The following is an 11,109-nucleotide window of genomic DNA, read 5'->3' as shown; positions in this document are numbered from 1 at the left end:
CAGGCTAAAAGCTCTGAAACCGTGAGCAAATACATAGTTCTATTCCTTTCTAAGTAACTCTGCCAAGCAGTGGGTTAAGGGATCCTTTTACATTAAAAAAATAAATAACAAGTTATAATTTGTGCACTAAGAGAGGAAAACATGGTACCTTACCCAGGACTTTGATTACTGGAGCACCCAGCAGAAAGAAAGATATCTAACTGATTTGATAGCCTCCACGGATACAATAGCCATGTTTATCTGTTGATAGAAAAGGCAGAAGAGGGGATAAGGCAGGGAAAGCAGGAAAGAGAACCCAGAGGAAAGCAAGCCCTTGGCATAGATGCCGCCCAACCTGTAGACCACAGACAGGGAGGGAAAAACAGAAGCTGTGGACAATGCCATTGACTTGTCCTACTGGGTGTATTCACTGTGTGTAACCTTTCAAGTCAAATTCTATTAAGTTAGAAACCAGATCTCCAGACCCAAAAGTCTGTACTCTGAAAACATCTTTTGTCATCCAGAAAAGGTAATAGATCTTCCTAAACGTTAGGAAGAAGTCCTCTCTACGTGACTGTGATAAATTGCCTAACGAGAGAGGGTGTCACTTCAGACATAAAACTAAAACCACAGCTGAATGGTGATGAATCCTTAACTTTATGCTCAACAAGCAAGTCTGGGAAGCATTCCCTTGTGAGCTTCTTGACCCTGCTTTACCTCTCCCATTTTCCCACCATGACGATCAACCACTTTTTTCCATTTCTCATTTCCCTTCTTGTCTAACTATCCTGACCTTCTTCTTTAAAGAAACAGCCTTTGTCTTTGAAGGGCAAAAAGCTTTCTACATGCTAGAAAGCTTCAGCATCTAGTAGTGTTCACGATCACTGCCAGCTTTACATAGTTTCTCTGCCATACTCGTGTTAGCGCTTTCTCGATAAGATTTCTTAATCAGGCAAGTGCTTTTCTCTCACTTTGGGTCTCTTAGAGACGTGTTCACATACAAAAGGGTAACAGCGTATAAACAGTAAAATATATCCTTTTTTATCCTTCTTGATCTTTAAAAGGAAGCCAGAGGTTTTTTTATTAAAAAAAAAAACAAATGCACATATGCACAATAGTTAGATATGATTTTTTTATCTCAAACATTGAAGAGTTTATCTCAGCTATGCTGAGAACAGTCATTAAGTCTGTAAAATCCCTTCTGAGAGAGTGCAGCTTGCTGTCACATTCTTCAAACCAAAGTTTGTTTTATGAATGTAAACACTGACATCATGCCATGATGTCAGCACATTTCCTTATGAAAGCAGAAAGGGTGGGATACCACACAATGGTGCAAAGTCTCACAACACAGGTAAAATATACAAATTACAGTGAAATACAGGAAGCATGCCAATCTGTCTTCTGTTCTTTTTTAGCAGTTATATTGCTGTAAAGAAAAGAAAATTTACATTAGCTTATTACCAGTGTCAACACACAATGTACAGTCATATTCGAAGCAAACATAACATAGAATGATTTTTTTTTTTTAATCAAAACTAGGCCAGCTACACCATGAGGGACCAGACAAGACTCACAAAATGTTTTCTAAGCAAACCAGACCCACTTATTTCCCCAGGAAAATTTAGAGAAAGTGTTCATGGAAACTTCAGTAGACTGACACAGAATTGGCTTGTAGTGTGTTTGTGTTGGGTCTCTACTCTGGGGATAATTTAAAATAATGCTGTGGGAATTTCCCACTGGTATGGGGTTACTGTAGTTAACTTTTCAAATCAAATGCTACCAAGTTAGGAGTCAGCTCTGCTGTGCTAAATCCCCTGTCCTGTGAGAGCACCTTTGTCTTGCAAACAAAGGTAATAGATCTTTCTAAACGTTAAGAAGAGGACCTTTCTACAGTGACTCTGATGACAGCCCACATGCTTGCCTCCAACTCAGGAAGTTATCTCTCCTCACAAAACACAGAACCAATTTTGTCCACCGACTTCTTATGTCTGTGCCCCAAATGCATCAGCACCAAACCAAGTCGGGCAGCAGCTGAGTTTATTCTCTGCTTTGTGTGAGTTTCAAGGGAAAGCATAAGCTTGTATTTAGGAATCAACTTCAAAGGTCTTATTCTGTTCTCCTTCCTCTCAATTGCCTTAAAAAAACAAGGACAAACTAAAGTTTTCCCACTAGGCTCTTTGCCTGGAAATTTGGCAGGATCCCAAAGAAATTTTTAATCTTGTGGCTTTGCCTGATAGGTAAAGCTAGAAATAAATTCTAACTTCCTCTCAAAATGAATAGAAATTTCCCACATATTTATAGCAAAGGGTTTCCCAGCAGCACTGACTTTTGGTTTCTATTAGGTTTTATTTAGTTTTTGATTTTTAGATTTTTTTTTCTGATACCGGGGTTGTTTTGCCCTATTTTCAAGGAAAGTCAAAAGATATTGAATTAGGCAATAAATTGAATGAAATGGAAAATATGAGTGAAATAAGTTTGTTTACGTCATCTTGTTTTTTAAAGAATAAGACATAAAACAGCAACTTCCCAAAATAGGCCCGATTTCACCTTCCCATCTGTTCAATAATATGTGATTTTAAGGGAGACATAGAAAAAATAATTTCAATAAAAAAGAAAAAATAACTTTCTCTGTTGCAAACAGGTACTTATTTCATTTCTAAGTCCTATCCACAGGAAATGAGACCTTGTGGTTTGCTTTCACATAGAAGTTTCTTTCAGAAGGACATTCAAAGGTTAATAATTGTACTCCATGCTTACTGCATAAGGGTAAGGCATTTTTGTTATTCCTTATTAGGAAAGAATTACAGGGAAACAAACCGGACAGGAAGTTCAGCACCAAGGTTAAAGGGAAGGGCGTGGGCATAAAATAACTGAAGAATTGAATCTGTTTACCTCTTGAGTAAGGGATCTTAAACATCTTGTTCAGTGCTTGAGTCAGACATGGGAATGGGGAGTGAGTTAAGTGCTACATCTTATGGAATCAATGTTGGTACCTACTTAGGAACACGAAGGCAAGCATGTTAGACACTCATATCTGTAACCAGAGCTGGGTGAGTGAGAAACATGGGGAATTTGACTTGAAAGAGGTTCTGTGCTTCTAGGCAAGTGTTCCTGTGCCCTCAGAGCCAACTACAAACCAAGATGACTCAGTCTGTGAGACTCAGTACTGAAGCTGAAATTAGGTGTAAGAAATGCCACCCCGACAATGACGAAGCGAGAATAGGTTCTGGTTGGTTGCCTTGCCTGGTTTTGCCTTTAAGGAGAAGAATGGAACCTTGTTGCCTCTACAGGGCTAGGCCTCAACACAGTTACACACATTCTTACCTGTTGGCGAGAGCAGCAATAGCCACACGTGCCCCCAAGCACTCCGTTTATTACTTGAATGAGACACAAGATGAATTCAATGGCAGCAAAAGCCAAGAGGATAGAAAATAGAGTCACATGCCACTCCACAATATGCTTGGGCTCATGGCACTTGGACCACATAGAGGAATCCAGAAGGTACCTGTGGACAGAAGGAGGAATTCAAGCACATGAACACAGTTTAAGAGTATATCTCATGACTTATCTCTATTGTTTGAAGGTTTTTATTCAGAAGCTGGAAATGAATTAACACAGTGTTATGTGTTAGATTCTTGTATAATACGCCATTCCAACAAATGGAAGGTTTTAGTCCAAAGGTTATTGCAATGATAAACATAAAGTTAAAACACGAATGTTGACACTAATCTAGGATCCTGAAATCCTCACCTGAGAGGTTTTTATATTCTTTAGAAGACATATGACTTCTTGAGAGAAATAAAAGCAAAGGTATATTTGCATCATATTTAAAACCATGTCATGTATCATATGGCTATGAACTAAAGATTATAAAGTATATTTCTAATCTGTTACCCAGGTTTATCATTGCTTAACCATTGTCTATGGGCAAGATATTGAGTGAATTGCTTATTTGGAAACCATATTTTACATTACGTTTTAAACTTTAGGATATTAATGATCATTTATTAAATTATCATTAAATTTAAGTTATCATTTATAAATTCTCTTCCTTTTTTGAAAAGTATCCAAAGTCTGCCAAGTTAAAACTCAAGAGATTTTTTTTCAAATGAAATTTGTTGACATAATTTTTTTTAATTTTTAAGCAAAAAGTTAATTCACAATAAAATGTAGGATTTGAGTTCAGCCTCCCACTCTACTTTCATGATGCCATGCTCACGCTTCTGTAGCAGTGAAAGACACCTTTTATTCAGTTATTTGACTAACATTACTGTCTGCTGGGTGAGCTCAAAACTGAGCTAGAGCCAGGCCATATGGAGCATTCTGTCCTGCAAGAACATGGACTCCAGGAGAAGACCATGGACTGAGAACATCGATGCCAAGTGTGCCCATCAGGCAGGCAAAGTGAAAGGCTCCCAACAAAAGCCACCTTCCTGAGAGAAGACCGCTTATACCCAGTCTGCCAGGCTGAGGTCCATGCAGGCAGGGGCAGGGCTTAGTCTTACACCCAGCCACCAGTACAGTATCTGGAAATCTGGAATGTGGTGTGCGTTTAATAATCACCAGGCCATGCTAAGTTCATATGTGACTTTATATGTACACAAAATGAGAAATCTCTCTCTCTCTCTCTCTCTCTCTCTCTCTCTCTCTCTCTCTCCCTCTCTCTCTCTTTCTGTGTGTGTGTGTGTTTGTAGAGATGATAGATAGATAGATAGATAGATAGATAGATAGATAGATAGATAGATAGATAGATAGATAGATAGATGATAGATATGCATGCCTTGGATTTCTTTCCTAGAATGTCAGCCCTTGCTACCCACAGGATTCCCAGCGAAGTAGGATTCAATCTTGTGGGAACATCAACGAGTAACTTAACCCTACAACCAGGCCTGGTACAATTTCTTAACACTTCTTTCTGTCCCAGCTTGAAACCAGACATCTAACGTTGGAACAGTACACTGAGCCAATAAGAGATTCAACTTGTTGATTTAAAACAAAACTTACCACCCTCACTCCACCCCTAAGAAAAACAAAACAAAACAAAAATATGGCATTCTGGTCCCGTGTTTCTGCTTGTCAGTAAAACAAAGGCTGTTATTCAGGTCACACAGAGTCAAAATTTTCTTTGGCTCTATTTAACTACTGAAAATTTAAATCAGTGGCTTGGAACTGTTGGCTACTCTACGTATTGAGATCCTGAAACAGATTGAATAAAGAATGATCTAGAAGGTTTTGGGGGGGGTGTTTTGAGAAGCATGAGTCGTGGGAGGCATGTACAAATGGCTCTTAAAGTCTGTTTAGTAGTAGACATAACCCTGCATGCCCCTGGGATGCTTGCATTATGACTGTTCTCAGAGGTAAACTCAAGCAACAGTTCTGTACGCGTGTGCAGATATGTGTCATTTTCCATGAGCACAGGATGCTCTGAACAAAGATGATGACAGTTGGAGACATCAAGACTCCAACTCCTGTAAGTACTAGTTTTCCTTCAGAGGCCACCATTCTTTCCTGTTCAGCCTAAGCTAACACTGGCATGGCTCACAATGTGTCACCCATCACATGAGCACTTCACAGGTATCACCTGATTCATGCTCATGACAACTGCCATTCTCTAGATAGAGTCACTGAGAGACAGAAAAGTTAGTTCACATCTCCCTGTTCTTAGAGAGTGAGGAGCTGAGATCGGACCCGAGTCTAATTCAAGTATTTTATCTCATGAAAGAAATATTAAACACACACTATCTCTCCCCCTCTCTCTCCATATCCATATTATACAATTTATGAGGAACAGTATTACTGGTAATATAAAAGACAACCTCGTCATATTTTTCATCTTTGTCTCTTAAAAACTGAGCCTTTCAAAATTCAAATTTTAAAACTGAATCATGTCTAGGAAGGTAGTCACTGGGCAAAAGTGTGTGCTTCTCTGGCATAGGACAGTAATTCAGTTCCTGGCACCCACATCTTTTAAAGAAGGTAAGTCAGGAAAGGACAATCTATATTCATTCATCACCATATGTATACCAGTTTCCATCAGCTTTTCTGATTCTGCACTTTTGTCATAACTGATTAAAAAAAGAAAATCCCAACATAAGAAAATGGATGTCTCTTAACTACACTGAAGTTAGAGTAGTGAGTAAGACCTTTGCTATGTCTCCTGGTAACTTAAATGAAGGGTGTGTGTGTTATACACAATTCAGAATATGCAGGTATAGGGTGGGAGCACTGTTTGTTCTAGATTTTGAATACATAAAAATATTATAATACTGTCTTATGAACTAGTAAAATGTGCTTCATTTTACCTGAATGTCTTTGGGGTTTACAGCACACACTATCTGAGCAAAAACTGTATGAGGCAGACAGCCTGGATTCAAAGATTCATTAGTTCTTTCTAGCAATGAGACCTTAGGTTAGTCACTTCATCTTTGCCTGCCTCTTTTTTCTCATTTGTAAAAGAAAAACAAGTATGGGAGCATCTCCATAGGGTTGTTATAAGAACAAAATCAGTAGATACATTCAATAGTAGTTAGAATGGATGACTGCCCATCTATCCTTACATACTGCATGATTTGTGGTGAGGAAATATTGGATGGGTGGATAGATTACTTGGTTTTAAGTATGGTGATTAAGAATTCAGAGACTGGGGGCTGGAGAGATGGCTCAGTGGTTAAGAGCACTGACTGCTCTTCCAGAGGTCCTGAGTTCAATTCCCAGCAACCACATGGTGGCTCCCAACCATCTGTAATGAGATCTGATGCCCTCTTCTGGTGTGTCTGAAGACAGCTACAGTGTACTTATATAAGAATTCAGAGACTGAAGGAAAGGCCATCCAGAGACTGTCCCACCTGGGGAATCCATCCCATATCAGACATCAATCCCAGACACTATTGCCTATACCAAGAAGTGCTAGCTGACAAAAGCCTGATATAGCTGTCTCCTGAGAGGCTCTGCCAGAGCATGACAAATACAGATGAGGACGCTCACAGCTAACAACTGGACTAAGCATGGGGTCCCCAATGGAGGAGTTAGAGAAAGGACCACACATAGAACAACAATCTCAACCAACCAGACCCCCACAGAGCTCCGAGGGACTAAACCACCAACCAAAGAGTACATATGGAGGGAGCCATGGCTCCAGACACATATGTAGCACAGGATAACCTTGTCAGACATCAGTGGGAGGAGAGTCCCTTGGTCCTACCAAGGCTCGATACCCCAGGGAAGGGAAATGCCAGGGCGGGGAGGCAGAAGTGGGTGGGTGAGTGGAGAAGCACCCTCATAGAAGCAGGGGGAGGGGGGATGGGATAGGGAGTTTCCAGAAGGTAAACCAGGAAGGGAATAATATTTGAAATATAAACAAATAAAATGTCCAGTAAAAAAAGATGAATGTGTTGCTAGGTAAAGAACAATTACATACTGTCCCTCAGTGCTGGCAAAGGTGTAGTTCCACACTCCGTTGGCATCGCTACACTTTGGTCCTTCTGCCAAACCCAGCGATGCCACAATAACACAGTAGCCAGATCCCGTGATTCCAATCAGAGCAGCCAGTACAGAAGAGAGCATCTGTGGGAAAGAAAAGCAAGAAGTGAGCCCCAGTCCCGTGTCAGGAATGAGGCACGTTCACCAGGATGCAGCACCGGGAGACTTACCGAGCAACTCTTGCCGTAGTTTTCATAGCCGCAGCAGCCACAGCAGTCCTCGTCCTCCAGCCGAATGAACAAAAACGCCGGCAGGAGCATCTGCTCAGAAGACAAGCAGATTCAAGTCATTGCCTTTCCTGGTTTCCTACGGGAGGGCTCCAGCATTTCTGTAAACTGTATCTATTTCTGCTGATTAGATCAACCAAATATCAGGAATGATGGAAAGGCCCGAGAGGAGACGAAAGTATTACATTTGCTTGTTTCCATGTGCCGCGGGTGAGCACACAGAATGTGAAAAAGTAACCTGTAAGTGTGAACATTTCCCACAAAGTTTGACATATTTTATATGAAAGCTCTTAGCACTGTTACATGTAAAATCTGTCTTTAAATATGATACCTGCCCCCATCAAACATAGAAAGATCAAATCTTGAGTAGAATGGCTGAAACATTTTGAGTACATAGAAAAGATTTTTTAAAAATTTATTAAAAATAGGATCTGCTTCTTTGAAGATACAAAGGCTCCGTTTCAACTCAGCAATGATGCTCTTTGAGTAAGAATGAGCTACTTGAAGTTTAAGACCAAAAGCAGCAAAGCAGTGTGGGCGCTGTGTGTGTGTTACACAGTGTCTGTGCTCGTTTATCTAGTTGTATTTGCACTGATTGTGGGAGCATGCACGATCCAAAGCACATTTGCCAGCCATGCCACAAGGAGTCCACTCTGGGTTTAAATGTCTTAATTTTAGTTGGCAAAGAAAATGGTATTCTCTGTGACAGTAACAATTCCATGAAGTTTCTCTTTGAAGTTCTTACCTCTAACATTTTAAGTGGGTAAAGTCAAATGTGTCTACATTCTTTCTGGGTTGAAATGGAAACTAATACTTTCACCTCCCATTGTATCAAGTAAATTCCTCTTAACTTCAACTAAAAACAAATAGTGGGGGAGGGGGAGGGAGGGAGGGGGGGGGGGGGAATAAACCAGCACATTCCACCCTTAGACTGAGATACTAACCTGCTTCTAACTCCACCCTCAAAAGAAGGCTTACACTTATTAGAAAATGCCAATCACTCCCTAAATGTTTTCCCATGTGATAGATGCTTGAAAGTAAGCAACAGAGAGTAATTTAGACCCTTAACTCTTGTTTCAGAGCCAGCAAACCCTCCTCAGTTCCAAATGAGGAGTGACCTCTGCTCCAGCACTCAGAAACTCGATAGTCTCTCAAGTCTCCTTGAAAAGTGACCATTTTTCAACCAGTAAAGTAAAAGCTTCTGAGAAAAAGAGAGTTCGCTCTAAGGTAAAAGATTTCACTAAAACAACATCTAATAAGGTTAGCAAAAGTTTAATGCAACCTTGGAATATTCCGCTTTCAAAGGGAGAGTGCAGCAACAGCGACAAAATCCACAGTAATTACAGATGGGCATTATAGAAAACTTCGCGTGAGAAGAATGCATTCTGTCTTTCGAGAGGAGAGGAAGTTTCAGTGATTGTAGTTCTGAGTGACTTACCAGCAAGCCTCCGCCTACAATGCCAGCAAAGTACCACACGAAGCGGCTGAGGTGGCCCTCGGTAGCGTATTTTGTTTCCCCATTAGGAAAGTAGAGCAAAACATTAGCCACGATGCAGAAGACAGCAGCCCACACCAGAGAGAATCCGATGTATCTTGCACACTTTACATAGCACATAGTGGCAGCAGGAGTCCTGCACGGCTTTGCTCTGTTCCCTGTCTTCAGCTCAGCGGTGCCACAGATCGGATGATGGAGTGCCCCTTTGTAGAGAAAGCCGACGCTCACAACCCATTCCTGCTACCACTTAAATAGTGCCAGTTCTTAGTGCCAGTAAATGAGGTTCTCCGCTTTCATTGGTCCAGACTTCAGTCTCCGGTCCGGGTGGAAGGAAGTGAAGGAGTGCCCCACCCTTCAAATGAAATCCTTGGGACAACGAAACCCGTAGTAGGATGTGAGAAACATCCTCAGTCACCTGCAGGAGAGAAAATGACTAATCCACTACGCCGCTTGCTCACAGGATAAAGATGAAGGGGAAGTCTGGCATAGTCTTCTAGTAATTGCTTAGAGACAAACGCTTCGAGCCTTGGAAAGAGCTGTGATCTTTCTCTTGCAGTCTTTTGGACCGTTTCCAGTTTGAGGCCGTGTTCCCTTCTACATTGACACCAATTTAATTTGTGACCTGGGGCAAGTTTCCCAAACTCTGAGCTCATTTCCGTGTCTGTTCAAGGTAACGTGTTCAAGCTGTCACCCCCAGATTTAAGGAGGCTGCTGGGAAAATTACAGAGTGGCTTCCTTTCCTCTGCCTGCGGCTAGCTAGGCAAGACAGATCCCATGGCTGGTTTCCCTGGGTCAGCGCTGCTGAGGGCATCTGCCTCAGAGCGAGATGATATCCAGCAACACAACAGCTCAAACATTCCTGACTAATGCTGTGTAGCTAAGCAGTGCCAGAAAGGGAGAAGGAGGCCCCAGCGTGGCTTAGGGTGGAAGGTGGAAGAAAAGGGGGACTCAGTTGCCCTTCCTGGGGAGGTCACATAAGGAAGCTGAGAAAGGCTGATGAACCCAGAGACTCCAGCTTAGCCCAGAGGTATCTCAAAGATATAGAATAGGATACAATCTAACCAGTAAACACTGAGGAGGCTTCCAGTAAATAATGAGGTCACAGTGCCAACTGAACTGGAGAAATAAATTCATGAAAATGCTGGAAAACCGGAACCATCTGGGTGTGTGCAGAGTTAGTCCCCATAAACGTCGCATTGTGTCACCAGCACACTTCTAACCACAGGGTGTGTGGTCTCTGTGCTGGATTGTGAGTCCCATGGAGATAGCATCCCATAGCTGATAAGGCTGAAAGGGCAATACAGCCAAATGACTAGATTCTTAAAAAAAAAAAAAATAGCAAACCTCCTAGAAACTGATTTCCCCAAAAAGGCATCCACTCCTTGCTTTGCCTACAAGGTTGGTGGAAGCAGACTGGAGGCTGCCATCTTTACGCTTGCCTTGCATTCCTCTCCTTTACTTTGGGTCCCCTGCTTACCTGCACATGCTGATGTGTAAGTCACTCAGGACGTGTCTCCCTAGAAACTGCTGGTCCCCAGCCTATCTCCTTCTCCTTCAAGGGGACAAGCACAAGAAGAAAGAGGGCATCTTACTATCACTCTTCTAGGCCTGCTAAAGGCATCATCTCATGGTCTCTGGTCTTTGGTCGTCTTGGATTGCAGAAACAGGAGACTCTGATAGAACAGACCACCCTCCCGCTGGTTCACAATGGGGGGCTGTACCTTGGAGCCCTAGTCATAATCTCCAAGAAACCAGCTTGATCTCTTAAGTGATAAGAACCCTTCTGAACACTTGCAGAAACATCACTCTTACCCCCTGCTCCTGTTCTTTCTCTAAATCTAAAGCTCACCCCAGTACACTGAGGATGAGCATGAGGTCATTGGACAGTGTTATTTGGTCCTGTTCAGAGTGTATTGATTAAATCACATG

At 41.7% G+C, this 11,109-nt stretch overlaps 1 protein-coding gene across 1 annotated transcript; it reads right to left on the bottom strand.

Annotated features, from left to right (window-relative positions):
• Positions 1-613: 613 nt before the first annotated feature.
• On the bottom strand, positions 614-9,669 carry Tm4sf1 (transmembrane 4 L six family member 1). The gene is made up of 5 exons (XM_032907817.1): positions 9,124-9,669; positions 7,629-7,718; positions 7,397-7,542; positions 3,304-3,484; positions 614-1,405 (listed from the first exon to the last, which is right to left on the bottom strand). The coding sequence occupies exons 1-5, from the start codon at positions 9,298-9,300 to the stop codon at positions 1,391-1,393; spliced, it is 609 nt and encodes a 202-aa protein (XP_032763708.1). The 5' UTR covers positions 9,301-9,669; the 3' UTR covers positions 614-1,390.
• Positions 9,670-11,109: the final 1,440 nt, after the last annotated feature.

This window comes from Rattus rattus, chromosome 7 (genome assembly GCF_011064425.1).
Source record: "Rattus rattus isolate New Zealand chromosome 7, Rrattus_CSIRO_v1, whole genome shotgun sequence".
NCBI lineage: Eukaryota > Metazoa > Chordata > Mammalia > Rodentia > Muridae > Rattus > Rattus rattus.
The sequence above is the reverse complement of the archived record's forward strand: the minus strand, read 5'-3'. Positions and strand labels throughout refer to the sequence as shown.